General features: G+C 39.3%; 1 protein-coding gene across 1 annotated transcript in view; it reads right to left on the bottom strand.

Moving 5' to 3' along the window:
- Positions 1–22866, bottom strand: part of DNAH14 (dynein axonemal heavy chain 14) — a 174927-nt gene that overhangs the window by 127866 nt on the left and 24195 nt on the right. Inside the window, 14 exon segments of the mRNA XM_044450129.1 lie at positions 658–776; positions 875–979; positions 1728–1899; positions 4626–4747; positions 5433–5678; positions 6661–6851; positions 7705–8098; positions 9197–9538; positions 10981–11328; positions 13630–13802; positions 14947–15044; positions 16815–16863; positions 18436–18715; positions 21874–22015. Coding sequence (XP_044306064.1) covers positions 658–776; positions 875–979; positions 1728–1899; positions 4626–4747; positions 5433–5678; positions 6661–6851; positions 7705–8098; positions 9197–9538; positions 10981–11328; positions 13630–13802; positions 14947–15044; positions 16815–16863; positions 18436–18715; positions 21874–22015 — 2781 coding nt within the window.

The raw sequence follows: 22866 nt of genomic DNA, 5'->3' as shown, positions 1-22866 counted from the left end.
CTCCACACGGATCACCAGTGGACACTGGCTTTACTGGCCTGATTTAAGAAATACCAACAGCTTGAAATAAATCACTGCAGTATTGGGCCCACTCTTCCTCTAAATAGCATTCAGAGGATGTGAAGGCAGATGCTGACTCAGATGTAGAGGAGAGGCCAGGATCAGCAGCTGAATTGCCAAGGCCAGTGGATACAGAGATGAGCCAGGCAGTCACTGAGAATTAGACAGTTTCAGATTCTGTGAGAAAGTTTAGTAACCATGCTAACATGGAGAGGGGTGGACTCTGCATCATTAATCCAAGGATACAGCATCAGGTTAAGAAACTAGGCCTCTTGAGAAGCACCAGATATTCCAAGCTATTGGTCCTTAAGCAGTCAGATCTGTCTTGAAAGTGTGGCTCCGTATTCATGTGGTAAATACAGTCTTGTCAGTAGAAATTGTAATTGTCGAAATATTCATTTTCCTCTTGCCTTGATTTGTCCTCACAACATTCTTAAGGAGCAACAAGACATTTGCAATAGATTGTCCATAGAATTTATCAATTAATAACATTATGAAAATGTGCTATGACAAATTGCTTGGAAATCTATAGAAGCTTTTCTTCTTAATTACATTATAACAGACACCTTAGAAATTTAAAATATTTGTACATCATACTTTGGCACTAGAAGAATCTCTCCTTCAGCAGACCTGATCATTAAAATCACTGGAGGTCTCTGTTCTTGAGGGCGTATATATAACTTCCTTATATTTGCAAAACATTTTGCAAGATGAGGCTGTAGCAGTACAGATGTAAAGCAAAATAAATTATGAACATTAAGGTTGTAAAATAATTTAAATTATATCTATATCTATATATGATACTGAATATTACCTGCACAGTATCAGGATTTTTGCTTTCAGCTAATACGTCAAGAAGTTCAGCATTGCTGAGAAAATAAAATCTTGGGAAAAGCATACGTTTCACTTCAAGGTAGTCCTGTTTCCAAAATTAAAAAGACAACATTTAACTGAAGATGACATTGTAATACAGTATCAAACACTTCTCAGACTCCAGGAACTTGCTGTTCACTGGTTTCAATTTTTTTAGCAGCTCTCTCTGCTTCCATTCTCTGTTGTATGATCTTCTTCTAGATTTAGTTAGGCCAGTGGTTTGTTTGCTAAGTCTGTAGAAACCTTCCTAAGTATTCTCAGTTGACACTGAAATATCAAGTAGGGAGGCAGTTGGTAGAAAGAGGCTCTATCAATGTTTAAGAAGCTTCTCTAGATAAAGCGCTAGTGATCCCTCACTTACAGAAGTGTGTGGGGCCTTTTCATGATGCCATCATCCTGCAGGGCCTCCCCTCTGACTCTTTTTGGACTGAACAATGTCAGCTATTATCCTAAAAGATGCTGTTAAGCACTGCAGAAGCCAAGTGTGAATTCTGCTCTATACCAAACTCCACCTTGTGTTGTTTAATGAGACATGTAGAAGGCAGAGGATCAGTCCCCCCAACCCCAAAAAATCCCCTCATGTGACAGACAGTCTGATCTTCCTGCAAAGAAAGTAAAAGAAGAGTTCTTGGTAAAGTACTGGGTTAAATGCCTGACACAGAAAACAATTAGTAAATAAGACACCTTGAATTCATTTAGACACTTCCTCAAGAAAATTTAAGGAAAGTTTAATCTCAGTCACTCAATCTTTTTGAGAACTCCACACGGCAATCCAAGAAACTAACATGATTTACCTCAAGAGCCTTCTGTATCTTCTCCAGATGTGCATTGTTGCTCTGCAGCATTTCAAAAACTCCTGGTGTTGTAGTTGCCTTAAGAGCATTTGGATTTTCTTCTGTACGTTTCATGATCTCCTTCCATTTGTTATCAACCTGAGAGAAAAGATTTGCTTCCCCAGGAAGCTGTCTGTTTTTAAAATCATAAATATTTTTAGGGAACAATTTGTCAAACAGTATAATATTCCCACATTTTAGATTTAACACATTTCTCTTTCACTCTTTCCTCTACGTGTTAATACCACTTCTACAGGTTTATACAACCTAGGCAACAAAGTATTTATGTAATTATAACATTATGTGCTGCATTTCTGCACCTCAGTGTAGAGCAGAAGAGAAGAGAATGCCATTAGAATGACAACATCAAGTAATCACAACTAACAGAGCAATGTATTGAAAAATGAGACAGATAAAACAACATTTCAACTACCACCCAGCAGATCTCAATAGCCAAATGTCCTTATGCCTTGTTCAAGGCCATAAAGAGCTTTAAAGATATGCAATGCAGGCACAGGAATTCATTCTGAAAGTGATCTGGACATCAATGTATTTATAGTGTAAAATCAGGTAAATTAATTTCCATATCCTTATATCCAACAAGAAGCTAACACCCCCTCAGTATTATGCACTAGGTACAAAATAAAAGTATGCTACAGTGCATTCTAGAGATTACAAAGCATGGATTGACATACTCTGGTCCCTTATTTTTGCACAAGCTTTCATAAAGAAACCACAAAAACACAATTGCTGTCTTCAAAATAGAGCTTTTTAAAGGATCTCCCTAGCCTCAACTATTCCACCCTGTTCTTAGGTGTCGAAAGCTGCTGAAGGGTCTAGGAGTTTCCATTCCAAAACCCAGCCTGAAAAGTATAGAATCTAAAATTATTTAATTTCATTTGTACTTCCCATTGCATTTTAAATGTGTAGGTATAAAAAAACAGGTATAGATTTATATATTGTTGAAACAGTCAGCTGTTTCCAAGACAAAGCTCTGACAAATTCACCAAACAGCAGTTGTTAAATCTCTGTCCATCCCCTTGGGGCCCTGTATACCAGCAGCAGACAGAAGGTAAATCTGGGTTTTCTGGGTGATTTTTAGTAGTTTGGCAAATGTTTCCCAATTGTTTAACAGCAGCAATAACAACTTTTCCCACCCAAATTAGGCTGCTGAAATGAAGCACCTGGGTCTGCTTGGTGATCTCTGAGATTCTAGCAAAATCAAGGTTGATCCAACAAGCCTGAAGTCTGCCTATGCCTGCTTTCTCCTAATACTCTTCTTCCAGAAAATATTCAGAGTTCCAATTTCTACATTAAAATCTCTTCTCAAGCCTTCGTTTGCTGCCTAGTCTTCCCTTTCTTTCCCAGTCTCATAATTTCTCTTGCTCAGGAGGAGGTAATCCTTGACAACATGTGTTACAACAGCAGCAAATTAATGGTAACAAATGGGAATTGTTGTTCCCTTTGTCCATCCTCCTTTATTCATAATATTCACAGCTTTTGGAGTTTGGAAATGTGTTTGGTTGCGGGTTGTAATTTTCTTAGCATTATCAAACATGCACTGTGCTTTCTAAGTGACAAAATAGTAATATGCAATGTTTAAAAACCAGTAAGATGTGATTTTTAGTGACAGTGCAGACGGGGACTGCAGCCAAGAAATTAAAAGATGCTTGCTCCTTGGGAGGAAAGCTATGACAAATCTAGGCAGCATACTAAAAAGCAGAGACATCATCCTGCTGACAAAAGTGCATATAGTCAAGGCTATGGTTTTCCCAGTTACAATGTATGTTTGTGAAAGTTGAACCATAAGGAAGGGCTGAGCGCTGAAGAATTGAGGCCTTTGAATTGTGGTGCTGGGGAAGACTCCTGCGAGTCCCTTGGACTGCAAGGCGATCAAACCAGTCAGTCCTAGAGGAGATCAACCCTGACTGCTCTTTTGAAGCCCAGATACTGAAGATGAAACTCAAATACTTTGGTCACCTAATGAGAAGGAAGGACTCATTGGAGAAGACCCTAATGCTGGGAACAATTGACAGCAAAAGAAGGGGATGGCAGAGGATGAGGTGGCTAGATGGAGTCACTGAAGCAGTCGGTGTGAGCTTAATGGACTCTGGGGGAAGGTGGAAGACAGGAAGGCCTGGAGAAATATTGTCCATGGAGTTGCGATGGGTCGGAGTTATCGTGACTAATGACAACAAAGATGTGATTCTTAGGCTTGAATACTATGACCTCTTTTCATCATGTGAAAGGCCATAGGATTCTTTGGAATCCTAGCTCTGAGATCTTGCAAACTCCAAATTCTGAACCTTGCCTCCAACACCCTATGTGGAAAGGACTGCACTGGCTGCCCACCTCTAAGGTTAAAACTGGGCCTCAGAGGGGGAAAAGGGGGCATGCAACAAGGTCGAGGGGCAAGGAAGCTGGGGGCAAGAGTGTACACCAGTTGCTATCAGTGTCCCAGCCTTCTTGCCTCCCCAGTGCTAAATCCAGACAACCAGAAACAGCCATCTAGATAAACAGCCAGTATAAGGCTCAGGGATCATGACTACTGCAACTCATTCTGAGCATAGGATCACACACACCTCTGAGTTAAGAGACTTATGTGCATCAAGGGCATGATGCATAGGATTGTGCCATTATATTATTATAAAAAGAGATATATGCATCCACACAGGGTTCCTCTTTACAGAAAAAAGGACACTGGAGATACACTTATAAGAACATCATCTGGAAACAATGTAGGTACACATTAAGCATCTCTCACTGATCTAAAGAAGAGCCAATTATGCTAGAGGGTATTGCCAGCATTTTGACTTTGGTATGTGATAACTGAGACCACATTGTTGTACAGAAGCATACCTTTTTATTTCTGGAGCATGGAAGATTGGCTCAAGATAAATCCAATTCCTTTGGCAAGTTAACCATTCCTCCAGAGTACAAGAAAAGAGATTTAATTTGCGATCCCAAGCATCCACGAGACTCTATCACACAAAACAGAATAATCATAAACAGAGACATTACCAGCTAATTCTCCTCCTTGATACATTTTACTTGGTGGATAAATCGCATTTTGGGCTTTCAGACTAGAGTGGATTATGCTATAAATTTTAATAGTTTAAAGCACTTATTTTTAACTGGTTGACTGTGACCCACTGATTCACAGTCATATGTAAAGTGGGATATACCAGCGGTGACATGACCATTTTTAGAAAGAAATAAAGAAGGTGAAAGAAAGAGAAAAGGAACGGGAGAGAAAGAACTATAGTCAGACAGGTATGGTATTGGTAAAAATGATTCATGAGAGAAATGCATGGAGGGTCTCATGCTAAAATTCGGTCCTATAGCTTAAAAGTTTGAACACAACTGCTTTAAAAAGTCTGATCATTCTGGGTTTTATTTTCTGAAATGGGAAATAACCATCGGTGATTGAGTATCTTGACATTCAAACTATCTCTTGGTTATGGAGCTTATTAGGTGACACTGGGACAGTTATTGATGCTCAGTCTAACCTACCTTACATGCTAGGAGGATAAAATGGAGAGAAGGAGGACTATCTGCACTATCCTGGGATCCTTGCAAGAGGAAAAAGGCAAGACGCAAATGTAGTACTTATAGTATAGTGGCAGTTCTAATAATATTGCTAATAATAAATCTCAAGTACAGTACCTTAATTGGTCCAACATAACAAGAACCTTTAATTGTTGAAATTGTCACTTGAGAATCTTCTAACAAAGCAGTTATATCTTCAGCAGATGAAATAATCAAAGTAGACGATGATTCAGTGTGATATGGAGATAGATGAAAATTGGTTTTACACCAAAGGGCAATTATTTTTTTCAGCATTACTTCAAGAGTTGTTTCATTGGTAGCTGTTATCGATACTTCATTTATTTCTTTCCTGCACTGAGATATCTAGAGGTAAAAAAGTTAGAAGCATGAATAATGGATGCTAGTATGCATAAAAAGCCAGAATCATCTTTTATGAATAACTGGCCAAGATATATGTTAAAGATAAGGTAAACTAGAAGTAAATATTCATAGTAACTACTCATTGTGCATGTGGGAGAATGGAGAATGTGTATGTTGTCAATCCGTGAAGAGGAAATTACACAATTTGCTGAGTCAGTAGACATAACCTCCAACAGGTCTCAGGAAATGTGCATATATTGTGACAGAGTTTTGTACATCTTCAAGTGTTACCCATTAGCTCTAATACTTTTTCATGTTTCCTTTAGTGGTACAGTTGCTTCCACCTTCATGGTTTCCATGATAATATGCATTCTTCCACCTATTTGGTATACTACTATGCAATTTTACATGGACAGAAGAATATAAATGATGGGAACACCACAAAAGCAATCACAGAGGCAGAGGAAACTCCTCTGCACATATTCACATTATAATGTTAAGAGAAAAATCACACTGAATGTGCACACTAAGTGCAAATAACTCCACTGAAAAGTATTCAAAACTTTCTCACAGTCAGCACAAAATTCTGCATTCTACATAGAAATCTGCGAAGAATGCACTAGCCCAAAGGGTTATAAATCAACAGAGTTCTGTTTCATATCTGATTATGACAATGGCCACACCTTAGAAGTCTTAGGAATGTTTCAGGCTCTCCAACCTTTCCAACTTCATTTGGGATGTCCAAGTATCTGGACTATATCTTCAAAAAGGGACCAAATGAATTGACTCTGCCCAAGAGTCAAGATATGCTAGGGGTGACTAGTAACTCTAATAGAAATGAAGATGGATAAAATGTTTTAAAAAGTGAACCATAAAACCTAAACAAATGTTCTACACAGACCACAAAATATAGGGAGCAAGAAATATCAAAAATTACAGCATGTCTCAAAAAGTTACATATCTCAACTATAAATCATGTAATTACATCAAGTTCCAGAATCTTATCCAGGGTAAATCTTTTATCCCAAGAAATGGACCCTCCAACAATATTCTGTATTATTTCCCAGTGCCTTGCTTGAAGACATGGATTCCTTAAAGCTATGATTAAAGGCAGGAACTCCTTAAAATCCATCAATGACTTCTTCAAAGCAGGTAAAATTGTGTTTTCTGGCAAGCCTTCAAAATGAAAAAATATTATGGACACTTAAACACTTCTTATAAGAGTTTTGTATCAAACGCATATTAGAATATTAAGATTCTTTTGTGAGGTGTAGATCCAAATTGAGTCATACTTTAGGTAGACAGATTGAAATCAATGGAACAAATTAATCATGAGTAAACTTAATTCTACTCAAATCAACTGGTACACTCTGATTAAATCTGCCAAGCCAACTCTGGTTTTGTGTTAAAGGTATGCTATTGTCCTTAATCATATTTTTGAATACTTTATACTGTATCTTTTCACAATACTCATTTATTTGCATAATGATTCTGGGCAGAATCCAATGATATGTTTCTGCCTCCACCAATACTATTTCACGTTGCCAATATAATTGCACAAGTAGCCCCCAATGCTTGTGCAATGGCAATTTAGCACTTCCAAAGCATTCCAAATGAACAGAAGCACTTGTTTCTGGAAGGAGGGAGATTGGCAGAGCTCCCATTACAAATTTTGGTTCATCTGCCTTGTTCAAAAAAAATTAGTGTTTTCCTATTCATTTTGGGACTTCTTGGGAGAAGAACTAAATATCTTTTATGTAATCAATGTGTCCCAATAAAACAATGGAACTGACATGACAGAACACTTGTGGAAGAGAATCAGCAGGGCAGAGAGAATCCTTCCCTCTATCAAGTTAAAAAAAAACTTGCAATTTAAAAATGAGACAAGATAACCTTCTCTTGATAAAACTTCACAGATAATTAAACATAACAATTTTTAATTTATTATTTTACTCCCAAACCAAACATTTAATATCTAAAGAAAACATTTCAATTAACTATTAATTACTGAATTATCAAGTACATTTACCTTTTTCTAGAATATGTACAATCTGCATGAATCTGTTGACATCTGTTTGAATTAAATCGACATCAAGATTCCAAAAAATTGTGTGCTTCCACCTGAAGAAAAGCTTACTCGATTCTTCCTGAGAATCCCACAACAATTTACGCAATGCAAGTTCACTTTCAATTTCAGAGAGCTCAGCATTCACTCTCTGAGAATCCCCAGACTGACCGCTATGTGACAGCTTTTCCAATGACAGTGATTTCATGTCACTAATGGAATTGTCAAAAACAGTCTGATAATTTGCATATTTCACAATTTTCTCACTAATAACAGCTGCTTCTTCAATAAGGCTTTCAATCATCTCTTTGGCTGTCTTAGGCAATGTTTCACTGAGGAGAAGGACAGGGTTTCTTACCTAAACATGAAAATAAATTATCATCACAATCACCAAAGAACTTGATTCCATTCTGTTACAAATTGAACTGCCTCAAGCATAGCAGTGTGTTCTGATAAATGCATGAGTTACATCAGTTGGAGCGTTGTTGAAGGACCAATATTAACCCTGCATTAGGGGCTTTTCTACACAAGGCTGTTAATAGGCTGCTACTTTCAGGTTTTTTGCAGAACTGAGATCTGCGTGCTACAGAAAGAACATTTCCTTTCCTGCTTTTCTGATTTACAACCTCTAGGTGGCACTTTGGTACAGCAAAATAGTGCAGCAGAAAACCCTTATTCTTTCACTTTCATAAATAATAGAAAGCGTGATGGTCAGGATCCCTCTATAGGTACCTCAAAGACAGTCACAGAGGGAAAGGTCAAGATCTCTTCTTGCTGAAATATTCAAAGTGAAACTGGGCAGTCATCCAAGTGGGATGGTGCTGATACCAGAGTGTAGGACACGGAATATTCAGTTCAAGTTGCAACAACCAGATTCAGGCTAGAAATCAGGTAAGGTTTTCTCACTATCAGAGCAATACAACAGTGGAACCAGCTGCCTAGAGAGGTGGTGGGCTCTCCCACTCTAGAAATATTCAGAGTGAAACTGGACAGTCATTGAAGTGGGATGGTGTAAATTGGTGTCCTGCAACAGCAGGGGGTTGGATCCGACAGCATTCATGGCCCCTTCCAACTCCACTAATTTATGAGTCTATGAAAATTCTCATATTGTTCTCTCTTTTTTCAATGACACCTTTTTATTGCTCCAGCTGATACTGAATTTACAGAAGAAACATAGTTTCTATCTTGTCCTTTGTCAGAGACAGGTGCTCATATCTAAGGAAAAATTTCCATGGTCTCTTTTCCCTGTCATGCCTCTGAGTAATTTAAACTCTTTGTACTAGACAATTAAATCAATCCATATTAATTAGCCTGCAAGAAAGGTTCTTCTTTTATCAACATCCACCCCCAAAACTGAAATAAAAATAGCTATAGCTTAACAAGGAAATTAAGTGCACCTCAGCTTTGGTCTGGTTTATCTACAACCACTAAGCAGGCTAAAGAATTAGTGACTTACTTTGTTTTTGTATTCCCTCATTTCAGCCTGCAGGTTGTCAACATATTCTCCCAAGCCTTCATTGAATTTTATAATATAGTCATCCTTCGTTTTTTCACAAATAAGGACTGCTGATTGAAGATTCTGGAGTGTGCGAACGACTGTTTGATAAAGAGCAAGCTGCTGAAGCGGAAGAAAGATATCATAGTCTTTTGCAATGGAGTAGAGCTCAGAAAGACACTCAAACTGCATTTTTATATCCGGTAGTTGTGAGGAAATTTCACTGAGATATAGCAAATGTTCAATGAATCCATCCACTGTTACCAATTCTTTGCTCAACTTTGCTACTGCTGTCCTTGTAACCTAAGGGCAATAGAGCAGTAATAAAGTATTTAATACATACTGGAATATATACAATCATTCCCCAGAAATGGTGAGGCAGAACTTCTGGTTGTGGCTAGGCAAGGCTGTATGAGACATTTTAAAGGAAGGGTGACAGATGCTTCCAAGGAAATAAAGTAATTTGGAGCAGGCAAAGCCAGAGACACCTTCATCTCAGCAGCAAAGTTCTAGTACTGCAATGACAAAAAAACAAAAAAACAAAAAACCCTGCTATGCTAATTATAGAAGTTGCAGAGATTTTTGTAATACATTGCCAGGCATAAGCCTAGCTCCAAGATAGGATATAGTTAGGATACATTATGGCCATAGAAGAAGCAAAGAAGGAATAAGAAACAGAGGACTGACGCTCAGTGGTGGAGCACATGTTTTACAGGTGGAAGGATCCTGTCATCTCTAGGGAGGGATGAAAAAAAATCTGACATGAAACTCCAGAAAACTGCTGCCAGTCAGCTTTGATAATGGGTGGACTGAATAGACCAGTGATCTGACTCAACAGAAGGCAGCTTCCTGTGTTCCCAATCGATATGGTCACAGGACAGAGATTAGGCCCCCAATCCAACAAAGGCCAGAGGAAGTAGGAGTGGTCACAGACAGGCCGGAGGCAAGGCACAGCTGGCCAAGCCAAAAGTCAGTTCCATGATAACAACTGAAAGCTGGAGGATCCAACAGCAGAAGCAAGATTAAATTTGCAGAGGGCCCAATCTAAGGTAGCAGTCAGGAAAAGGAAGCAAAAGAGCAGGCGGAGTTCTCACAATTAAGACAAGATGTTCAGATTAATGGGTTGGCATGACTTCATGACTAGTCCCACTTGGTTTGAAGAGTCAGCTGACAATATTGAAACTCTAGCCTAGAAGTCATAGGTAATATTTGTTTAGTCTAGGTCTAAATCTTGGAAATTCTGATCAGCTGTCTACTACCTCCCAGTTCTCCCCACCCTTCTACTCTAGTCCCACCTACACATTCATAAAAGTTCACTTACCTGGCAGAAATTATTAAGACAACTTCCTCCATGGCCCAATATATTATCCTCCCCTCTGTACTAGCAAAGAGATCTGAACCAAACAGTCTCCAAACCACGCTTACTCCTAGCAAGATCCAGCTACCTAGCAAGATCTACTTAATTTCATTCGTTGGGGGATGGGGGAATTATGTATACAAGATGTTTTGCCTGGGCCTCTTTCCTCACTAATAACATTATTATCAAAGAATATGTGTATATATAACCTTCTAATTACACCCATTAAGCAGTATTTAATTCCAACAGAAGTATTAAGCAGAATTTTGTTTCCATATAATGAATTTTACTCTAAACCTTTGCATAATGAAAAACATCACCTTGACAACAATTTTATTGAAAAGACAGGCTATGAATGTAATAAATAAATGAAAGCTGATACACTTACTTCTACAAGGTGTTGATTCTTTGCATCAATAGCCGCATAAAAGTGTGAATGAATTACATTAAGCAAAGCCTCAAAATATGGCAAGCAGTCTGTCTGAAAGTTCAGACTTTTGACCTTACACATAGAGATACGTCTTTCAATGATCATAGATACAGTCTCCATGGTATCAGCTGTATAATGTTCCAGAATGTTTCTGAACTCATGGGTAGACATTTCTCTTCTTAGTGCTGATATCCTGTCAGTTATATGCTTTGCTTTATCTACCATATTGCAGTATTCCATAAAGTTTCTGCTGTAACTTTCTACTTGGGTCAGTGAACAACTCTGAAGAGCCAGAAGAGTCAGAATCTGCAGGGTTAAAATGGCAACAAATTACAAACTTAATTAAATTCTTAAAAATCAAGGGCAAGGGCATATTCATCTTATCAACTGTTCTTATCAATTGGTGTCAGCCTCACATATTAATGCTTGTTAAGATATAATTACTGAAAGAACCCAGAGTGTTCCCACTGGAAAGTAAGCCATACTGGAGAAAGCTTCTTTCTACTCTTAGTTCTGCAAGAAATGAGATATGCATTTGATGCCCGGGGGAGGGGGGGGGTGGAGTGGCAGTCCTGCAGTCAAGCAAAAGTCCTTTCTTGCGACTACTGAAGGTACAGGAGCCTGTACTCAATCTGTACTCAATCGCCTTTTCAGAAAAGCAAGGCACACCATGCAGATACAGATGGCTGAACTATCATAAGACCACTCAGTTTTGGTCCTCCAGAATCCAAAGTGAAACTAGATGAGATGGCAGCAAATCCATGTGCTACAGGATACAACTAGCCCAACTGAGAGAAAAAAGGGAAAAATAGAAGTATGTGCCACATTCATTATTACTATTTTTGGCTCAATGACATAAACACTCTAACTAGCCCATTGCAACCTTTCTTACCATGTAGCAGATCCTAGCAATGTAAATACAAATTAAAAACCAAATCAAAGCTAGAAGCTGTTGCTAGACAACAAAACTAAGCTCTTGTATGATCCCCCACAATTTTTCTGTATTACATACATTGCAAGAATAAAAAATTATTTATCTAACTTAACCTTTGTTCAGTCTGAGATTAGAATGATGCCATTTGCCCACTAAGATTTTAATGAAAATACAAGGTATATTAAAACTGTTTATTAAAATAGGAGAATCTCATATATACATTCCATTTCTGCTCACACATACTGAATCTAGCAGTATGTCTGTTGCCAACTATACTCAGTCAATGAAAGTGAAAACTCAAGAAAATTAATTTTTTTATTATAACATTTCTATGCCGCCCCTTGCCGAAACCTCGGGGCAGCTTACAACATGATAAAATACATTGAAATACAATAGTACATAATAAATTACCATTAAATACAAAAATACAAAAAATACATTGATTTACAAATATAAAATTAAAATTATCAGTATAAAATAAAAATATAGGAGGAAGAAGTTGCCCTGGCCAGATCATATGTTTTAACAATTGAAATGATGTTTAAATAAAAAGGTCTTTACCTGGCGCCGAAAAACCAGTAACGACGGTGCCAGGCGGACCTCTTTGGGGAGTGAATTCCATAGGTTGGGCGCCACCGCAGAGAAAGCCCTCCTCCGGGTACTTACTCTCCTAATTTCTTTCATGGAGGGTTCCCGGAGAAGGGACTCTCCCGCAGATCTCAAAGGGCGGTCGGGCATATATGGACGTAAGCACTCGTTCAGGTAGCCAGGACCCAAGCCGTTTAGGGCTTTATAGGTCATAATCAACACCTTGAATTGGGCCCGGGCTTCAATGGGAAGCCAGTGAAGCTGACGGAGGACTGGAGTCATGTGAGCATAACGCCCCATCCCCGTCAGCAACCTGGCAGCTCTATTTTGCACCAATTGAAGTGTTCGGACTGTCTTCAGGGGAAGCCCCACGTAAAGCGCGTTACAGAAGTCTAGGCGGGAAGTCACCAGCGCGTGTTTTGCAGGAATGGGAGGCAAACCTGTTCCTGTGTTGCCACTGCTGTAAAATGAAACATTCCAGGCAGGCATCTTTGTCAACCCTACCTTCCAGGATTGATTGAACCATCCATGTGCAAAGCATGTGCTTGCCCATAAGTTTTCCCTGAAGTTTACAAATCACAGTTCTGTCTACCTGCACAATTTTACAGCATAGATTAAAGTTTCTGACTTTTGCATTCCAGCATCTTTCAGCCAACAGAACAATGAACTTAAACTGTAGTACACACAGTACAGGCTAGTCACAAGGAAGAATTTCCTGGCTGTGAGAGGAGTACAACAGTAGAACAAGCTACCAAAAGAGATTGTATGCTCTTCCACACTAGAGTCTTTCAAGAAGCAGTTGGCCAGTTATCTGATCAGGATGACATCAAGCACTAACAAGGGGTTGGTCTCGATGGCCTTCTTGGCGCCTTCTGACCCAATTATTCTGTGATTCAATACACCCATGTTTTCCCCATTTTATGTCACGATTGCTTTCTAAATGATAGAATACACCCATTAAATTGGAGCAATTTAAAACTAATTCTTTATATTCTACAATGTCGTGAATATGGCAGGGAAAACGTTTCTATGAACAATATATTTTTAGCATCCAAATACTATTCTTACATGATTTCAAAACATACCTTACTTTGGTAATCTGGATCTGTTCCTAGGATGAGATCACAGTTTGGCCATTTTGCTAAACCCTGTTTTGGTTCAGAATCAATGTAAGCCTCATATGGCTGCATTATTTTATGTAAAGATTGATCAACAAAGATTGATAGCTGAGCTTCCTGAGAAAATGGTATAATCTGATCTAAAGAGAGATTATTCAAACATATTTACAAGTTGAGAAACTCATTATGCACTAATGCAAAATAAAGGCCATGATCTATAGAACTGTACAACTGGCACTGCGTATGTGGTACACAGGATCTTGAAATTTTTTAATCAGAACCCTGTCTGACCCCAACTGTTGTGACACTTCTGGGAAGCATCTGAAACAGTTTGCGATTGTGACAATATCATAAGTATCAGTTTGTTTTGTTGCAAGGTTTATTTCAGGTTTATTTTACCTGGAAATGTAAAGTACCATATGATGCAACTGATAGGTTTGGAGCCCTGCAGGAATTATGTAGTTACTTGTGTGAATCCGCAGCTCCAGGTTGCTTTTGTTGATACATCTGCAAAGGAACCTTGCCATTATCATGCAAATGAAAGTGGCCTTGCAGACAAAACTACGGTTTCATATAGTGGCCTCCCTACAGAATCTCCACCAGGCTGCAGTTATGTCAGTGGTCTAATGTATTCCCCATGCAGAGTCCCCATGGGGGCTCTTAAAATCTATGAACCATTTTTAACTAAATGTTCATTACCTTAGTTCTTGATAGCAAAGCTAGTTTGGGGAACAGCAATTCTGGGAGGCTCTACCTAGGCAAGGGTAGTTCAGTCTCTTTCTCCCTCCCACAAATGATGTGCTTTAATTTCCACCCTGCATTTACAATATTTAGCACAACTCAATATGAGTACTATCCCCATAATGTCTAATTATATCCTAATTTACCAGTATAATTGCTATATACATAATGACACTGGGGAAAACTGACTGTCCCAGAATCAGATTGTTGTTGTTTTGTCTTTAATTTCAAGTAAAACTGTTTGAAATAAAGTTTGTCAATAATGATATATCTTAGGATAAATATTTTACATTAATGCAGAAATTTATCTTTGATATGACAATAAATATACCTGTTAAGATTTACATCTTTATTTGCTCTCTTAAGATGGATAGTACTGTGTGTGTGTATCGCATATACTTATATTTAAACAAGACTATTTTTTTCTGGACTATTTTTTCTACATTCAGTAATTATTTAGTACACCATGCGTGCTAACCAAATATTAACTGAAAAGTAAGAATTATATAAAATATTGCACATGGTTTAGCAGAGATTACTTACCAATGGTGTTTTCTAGGCCATCCAGAATTCCTTGCAACTGTATTGAAAACTCTCTTTTATTAGGATTTAAATATGTATCTGTAAAGAATTCTGGAGAACTGGAAAAGAAGTTAATATATATTTTATTGACAAAAGATGTCAGGGAAAAGCATCTGTGATCATTAAAGACTAAGCTGGAATATGAGGGTGCAATCCTAACAGGATTTTGTGAGCACTGAGACTCAGAAGTACAGAGTGGGCTTTCTTAACAAGCTAGCCAGAGTTTCTTGGAAGGGGAGGGATGAAAGCTGGAGTGGCTTCAGATACCATATACCCTGGACACCCCAGGCTCCTTGCTGTCCTCTCTCTGACCTCTTTGTCTCCAAGGTTGTTAGAGAGCAATCCTTAGGCTGTATTTGAGGGGGCATGAGATGCTGAAGAATCCACCCTACGAACTCAAGAGGAGAGATGTGAGTGGGAATTTCCCCCATCTCTTCTCAGCTGCTTCAGAAAACCCTACATTGGTTCCCTCTCCCAAGGTCTGAGCTCAGACAATAAGAACAGGAAGGTGAGGAAGGAAAGGGAGAAACAGGAGCATGGCCAGGGTAGGGAGAAACCATGGATCCATCAGATCCAACTGCTGCTCCTTTGCTGAACCAAAATGCAGTAAGGGAGGATGGAAAGGCTAGAAAGACCTCTGCTGTTCCTTTCTCCCTGCTAGAAAAGTGTTGGCAACACTTAGGGTATACGGAGGACTTGAAAATCAGAACCCTCCATTCAATGAACATCTGTCCTTTAAGGAGCTTCATGAAAAGATTGCTTCCTGCCTCTTCCTCCCCTATGCTTCCTCCCTAAAAGACTGGGATTCTCTCCTCAACTATGCATGATGAACATACTTCAAAATGCCAACATTACTTCACAAGGTACTTCACCACATGAAAGTTTCACCATTCTCTCCCACTCCTCCACACATCTCACAGCAAGGCCCCTGACCCTTTGGGGAAGTCACAAGGGGCTGCAGGACAGGGTGGGAAACATTTCTTGTGAGACCTTCTTTAAGATCCTGACCAACAGATTTGCTTTGGGATTTGCTGGGGCAGGGGTGTCTCTCCAACATGGCCCATATTGGCTCCTGTGAGCCCACAGACACCTCTCTTGGTGCCCACTAGGTCCCTTCCCATACTAATTTTTATTTATTAAGACAGTTTACATTGTTTTTGCTTGCTGCAATGTGAAGGGCTGCCCTCAGCACCACCTTTATTTGGGTTCAAAAGAATGGCTTCTGCTTTGGAGATCCAGTATCTGCCCTGTACATAGGCATCAAGAAATTGATTTTTCTTCTACTCTCACCGAATTGCCTTCTGGGAAAAAGCACAGGGGGTCATGGCCCCTCTGGCAACTATTTTGTGAAAGCACCCATGACATTCTCTTAAAATGTCAAATGTAACCATTGAGCCAGAAACTTGGGGATCTCTGGCGTAAGCCTTTGTAGACTGGAAACCATGATGTTAGAGGCATCCTGTCATCTGCCTCATTTGGCAGATGACACGATGAACCTGATACTAGTGCTGAATAGGTCAATTAAAATTTTTAGGCACTATGGAAAAATGGCGTCTGTGCTCGCTCGCTCACTCGCTCGCTCGCTCGCTCTCTCTCTCTCACACACACACACACACACACACCCAGAGAGAGAGAAATAGAGAGCTCTGGGGGACAAATGAAAGCTTATGCCACCATAGCATTTAAGGTGCTACCATGTTTTTTGCTGCACAGACTAACATAGCTACCCCGCAATACAATGTTAATAATAATTAAAATAAATATTAGCCTTTCCACCATGTTATCATGCAATGTGTTCTGTGAAATGAGGTTTCTATGGTTATACAGACCTCTTATACACAAGTGGCTCATAATCAAATTCACAAATTGACTCTTGGTCTAGAACAGAACGAAAAAGCAATTAAAATGGCATATTCTTTTGTATTTTTATATCAACCCATAAAAAGTCTCTCTACTAATAGTGGTTATCATGTTCCCATAAAAAACATTTAAAAAATCTAATGAACAGCTACTGAACTTCCCAAAGGACAAACAATTCAAAACATATTATAAGATGCCTTACTACTTAAGCCTTTCTCACCAGAAAGCCAGTGTCATGTAGTTGTTGGAAGTAGTTGGGTCATTGAGTTAGATGATGGAACAAATGGCTTCAGAGTAAAAGGAGAGAACAGAAGCAGGACTGGTTCTATCCCAGCTGGTTGCTAAAAGACTCCTGCAAGTTTAAAATAGCCTTCCCTCAATTTGGTTTTCTCCTGATGTTTTGGACTGTAACTCCAATCAGCCTGATCCAGAATCCTCAACAATGCTAGGAACTGTAGATATTTTGGTAGTAATTGCTGCTTTATAAATTGCTGCCTGATTTTCCTTTCCTTCCACCTTCTTCCCTAAGCCATTTTCCTGTCTGTCATCACTTCTTGACTGTAAACCCAAGAAAAGGAACTGCTCTGTTTGTAGAACAACCCAGAAGCTATTCTGGGAGCCTTTTCAGATGAAGAGAAGTATAAACATTATTTAAATAATAAACCAACTGAACACATAATAAATAAAAAATGTTAATAGTGGTTGCTAGGAATCTCATACAATGTCTTTCTTCAGGACCATGAGAATGGTGCTGAAGGCCCATAGAGAATGGTTAGTATTTCAAAGATTAGAGCATCTAAAAATGTAAGTGAGCACTCGAATATATCATTATCTAACTTGCACTGTGCAGTTATATAACATCTGATTACAAATACCTTTCATCCATTTCAATAGATGGGAATTTAAATTAGTTCAAATTTAATTACCAGAAGCCCAAGAATATATTACTTTGTTTAAAATGTTTTGCTGCTTGAATAAATAGTATTCTCACAATAGCTTCTGTCTCTGAGTAACAAATTGTAAAGTCTAAAAAATTCAGGAATTTTTCAGTCACTTTCACTGTTAAATGAAAGGTATCTCTATCACTGGCCACAGTTAGAAGGCTGGAAAAGCATTTGATTAGAATCACTTAGGTAAATTTAAGCTCTGTAATGAATGGATTTGACTGAATGACCCTTTGAAATTAATTCCAGTCATATAAGATCCCAGGGGACAAAGGCAAATATTACTTTTACAAGGATAGCTTTGGATATGATTCCCGATTCCTTCAAAAGGATTCTTACAGAGAGAGGGTGTGAAAACCATGGGGCCTTTCCAATACTATACAAATGTATTTATCTTGCAGTACTGTTGCACTGAAATTGTCATGGAATGAATCATGGAATCAAAGGCCAGGCCAACTGAAAAGGGATAATTTGGTATTAGGTGATCTACTTATGAAGTAAACCCAGACACCAATAGCATGATAGTACTAGAGGTCAAATCTGTCAATTGATGTAACTGTTAGACTGCAAAGCTGTGATGTTGTCTAATGTGACCCTAAACTAAGGATTTAGACTAAAGTCTAATCCCAAAGAAGTCTAATGATACCTTTGTTTTCGCTACTGAGTACATTTGACTCTTGTGTATTTTCTGACTGTTCTTCACATTTGTTTTCAGTATTACACTGAGATGAGGTTTTCAAATTTTCATCATGTTCTAATATTTCTTTCAAAGAGTTCAATGGAGTTTCTTGGATATAATCATCACTTCCCTGGTAATATTTTCTACGATAGTCCTTTTCATAGGGAATCCGCAGACATATATTTACTTCAAATATTGGTGAATATTCTTCTTCTCCTTTCAGTTGATTTTTCACTTCTTCTAGTATCTAAATTTGTTTGAAGATATAATTAAAGCTAAAACAGTTGCCATTTGTTAAGTTTTTCACCATTCAAATACAAATGCAAATTTACACTGTTGGGAGTCAATTCTAATAAAATTGTTTCATTCATTCAAAAATAAATAATTCACAAAAAAGGTTATCATGGTGAATGGTAGAACAGGATAAACCATGTCATTAATTTCTTCCATATGCATGGTGATTTTCAATAAATCAAGCTCCCTGCATGGTTTGTTAACAAATTCAAAAAAAATATTTCCTGTGTTGAGAAAGCTATTCCATACTCTACTATCCATAGCTACCCATAGGGGAAAAATTGATAGCCATTGATAGTACATTCTGCAATTATATGAAAAGGAAAGAGTCTGTAGGACTAATGAAAATTATTTTTTAAATTATGAATGATCAGTACCTGGCACCAACTTTGTCCTTTTTTGACATTAGGAAAAGAATTACCTGTGCATTCTAGACATTAATAGCAGAAGATTGGGTGGGGGGCAGAATTAATGTTGCAAATAGTAACACATATTAGGGTGCAAACCAATCAAATTGCCTGTAAGCCCTCAAACTTGGAGGAAACAGACATCCTATGCAGAGTGGGAGGACCAAAAGTATAAGACATGCCTCCTTGCTGCTCACAGTCTGCATTTTTATTAGACAGTTGTTTTCAACCATGTCACTGAGGTGTTGGAAAGGGTGGGAGCTGGTGTGGTTCTTTATGTATTAGCTGCAAGAAGATGGAGGCAGGGGATAAGAGCTCAGATCCCCAGTTCCAATGCCAGAGTGCTGTCTCTGACTTCAGAGCTGGGAATCCAAACAATCATGAATTTTTAATTTTTGTATGTTAAAGATGGTATATTGTGAGTATTGTGTTGTATTTAATTTTTGTGAACCACTGAGAGATCTTTGGCTATTGGGCAGTTTAGCAATTAAATAAATGAAGTGGATCAACCTGTCAATAAATAATTAAATGACACAGAGTAGGTAAATAATAAATCAAAGCAATGTAAATTAAATGTATAACATAAGAGTAGAAATTATTCAAATAAAAAACCTTCAGCATACTGAATAGGTTGCAGTTTGTGTAGCTAATTTAAATCCCAGCGCACGCGCGCGCGCGCGCGCGCGCGCGCGCTCTCTCTCTCTCTCTCTCTCTCTCTCTCTCTCTCTCTATATATATATATGTAACTAGATCCAATTGGAAGAGACTTTCTTTTGGAAATAATTTTACCTTGTCTATATCACTGACAGTAATAATTTCATGCTGTATTTCAGGTTCCTTTGAACGGCACACTGGTTCCTGAAATTCCTGGAAATGATTGCTTTGAAATATCCATAGACATCTGTTTTCAGAAGTCAGTAAGCTATTAGCTCTCTCAATTGTGTTTCTGTAGGATCTGCATGTGTTAAATTTTACTAAGTTATATTGTAAGCATGGCAACCATTTTTCATATTGTCGTAAATGTTTTTATTTCTCCAAGGTGCTCAGGCCAGCATACCTGGACTAATTTTATTGCAATCTACCTCAACAAAGCAGTCCTAAGTGCAGAGGATCACTGGAGCTACCCTGGCACAAACATAGAAACATACAAACAGAGCGTGTCAGAAGGGGTCTCCCGGGCCATCTAGTCTGACCTCCGGCACAAGCCGGCTCCACTCACAACATGCCCACCGTGTGGACGTCCAGCCTATCCTTGAACACCCTAACCGATGGGGCCTCAACGACCTCTTGTGGAAGCCCATTCCACACCCCCGGGGTCCTAACTGTTAGGAAGTGCTTCCTGGCATCCAAATGGAACCTTGGCTCCCTGAGCTTTGCTCCGTTGGAGCGCGTCCTGCCTTCCTCTGCAGGGGAGAACAGGTCTCTACCCATCTCCATGTGACTTCCCCTCACATACCTGTATGAATTTAGTTACATCACATTCCATTCCACCCATAAAGGGTAAACATGCATGCCTGCCACTTCTGCTGACATTTAGGAGCTGTCATCCTCAATGAACATTCCCCTCAATGTTGCACGCATGCACGCACGCACGCACGCACACACTTGTAGGCTACTTCACTTGTTGCCAGAGAATTGGCAAAACTAGCAGCATGGCTGGACTCTCTGTGGTGCAACCCAGTAATGCAGTCCCATACATATCTGAAACTGGATCAATTCCTAAATGGGGCCTGTTTATTCCCCCTCCCCAAGCCTGGCTATTTTTCCTCCTAGTTCATTTCCGCAAGTGAGCGCAGTGGCCATTCCATACCACAGTAATTCCTCCAAGCACAATATCTGCCATTGCACGAAGGTAAGAGACCATCCCAGCTTGGGAATCAGAGCAACAGCAGAGCATCAGGACATGATTCTGTGGCCATTGGCCAAGAGGAGCTTTATAGGAAGTAAGATGATGCTGAATACAAAATATACCTGCCCAGTGTGGAGGTGCAAGAGGGCCCCTAAAGAGTAGAAACAAAGTGGTGCAAGTGACAGGAAAGGCAGATAGGGCATGCATACAGGCATGAAGCAGGAAGCAGGAAGGTGAAGCAGGAAACTGCTGCCAAGGTGCTACTCATCCACAGGCACTCACCAGCAATGCCAAGGGCAGGGATGGAGAGTAAGAAAGTCTCCATTCAGAGAAGAAAGCCCCTTCAACAGCAGGGTCTCTGATCATCAAGGAAAGGAAACCAATGGCACCTACTGGATTTGCTGACCATGGTCTTTCTGAGCTATAATAGTTTAAGGTTCTTTAGATGGTATCATGACCCTCCAGTTTTGCTTCTAAAGAGCACTTTCAGTGAGTTTGTTGGTTGAAGATCAGAGGAAATATAGTGTTTTATTGTTAGAGTGAAAGGAAATGCTTTTTCTTCTCTTGTACATTTATGCTATCTGCTATATTCCTGGGTCACCTAGAGGTCATGTAGCAGAAAACCCTCTTTGTGCAGTGATCCATTTTAAATTCTACAAAGAAACTAAACGCAGATACAGTAGATTATCAGTTGATTAACAGTCTCATGTAGGAAAGCTTAAAGCCTCAAACCATTCTGTCTATATTATGGTCTGCCACCTTAGAATATTCACTAGCCAAAAGGATGCATTATGATCCATCACTCAGTCACAGCCCTAGTGCTCTAGTGTGTTGTGATTAGGTGATGGGCTGCACCTCATCCACAGAAGCATCCTTCTGTGGGGGTATAGTAGTGCATTGGTCAGGAGGACCATTCCTTCCTATTAAGTGCAATCGGTAGAATTTAGTTACATCAGCTCTTGAACTGGTATAACTCTGAGTGCTCATGTAGAGGCTCCTGTAGGAGAGGGAAGGGAGGGAGGTTTGATGAGGCATAAAAGTGTGCACCATCCCCTTTTGGGGCTTCTTGCAGTATCTCCTACTCAGCAGAGCAGATCCCCAGAGCGATGGATCCATGGAAGAGAAGGGTAGTAGGGCATCATTACCTCCTCCAGCCAATAGATTTTTTTAACTTAGGTATGCAATGTACAAAGACATGCTGCTTACCCATAATTGTAGTTCATCAAGCACTCATCTGCAATGTCAATAGGTACAGGCACCTGTACATCACTTCAGTCTGGAAAACTCCTAGTCTTGGAGAGAGCCCTGTCCTCATCCCTTACACATGCAGAAGGGGTGTTGCTCCTGCATTCATGCTCACTTCAGCTTCCAGCTCATACAACAGTTATAAAACCAGAAGTGAAACAGAAACACAGAAAAGACATCACCTGTGATGATTTAGGAGGGAGGGTTGTATGACTGTCCAGATGACCACTCAAACATCTATAGCTGCAGGTAAGCAACCCATCTTTCTTCTTTGTGGTCTCTGTGTAGTCACACATCTAGGCAAAGAGGAAAGCTTACTTCCTGGTGGCAGGGGAAGTACTAGGAAGCCTTTGAACTTCCAAAAGAAGTACTGATCCTGGCCTGGACATCCAGCCAATAGTTGCAGACAAATGTTGAGGGTTGGCGTCACATAGCTGTTCTGGAAGATTAGTTCACACAATCTCTGGGACTTTTACAGCTGGTAACACAGATGGACAATTGAGGGAATCCAGCAAAAGAAACACAAAGAGTAGATAACCTGTTCTTTTATGGAACTTACATAGCAGAGGAATAACTTTTCACTCTGCCCAATTGTTACAAATA

This window comes from Varanus komodoensis, unplaced genomic scaffold (genome assembly GCF_004798865.1).
Source record: "Varanus komodoensis strain SLA01 unplaced genomic scaffold, ASM479886v1 scaffold1, whole genome shotgun sequence".
NCBI lineage: Eukaryota > Metazoa > Chordata > Lepidosauria > Squamata > Varanidae > Varanus > Varanus komodoensis.
The sequence above is the reverse complement of the archived record's forward strand: the minus strand, read 5'-3'. Positions and strand labels throughout refer to the sequence as shown.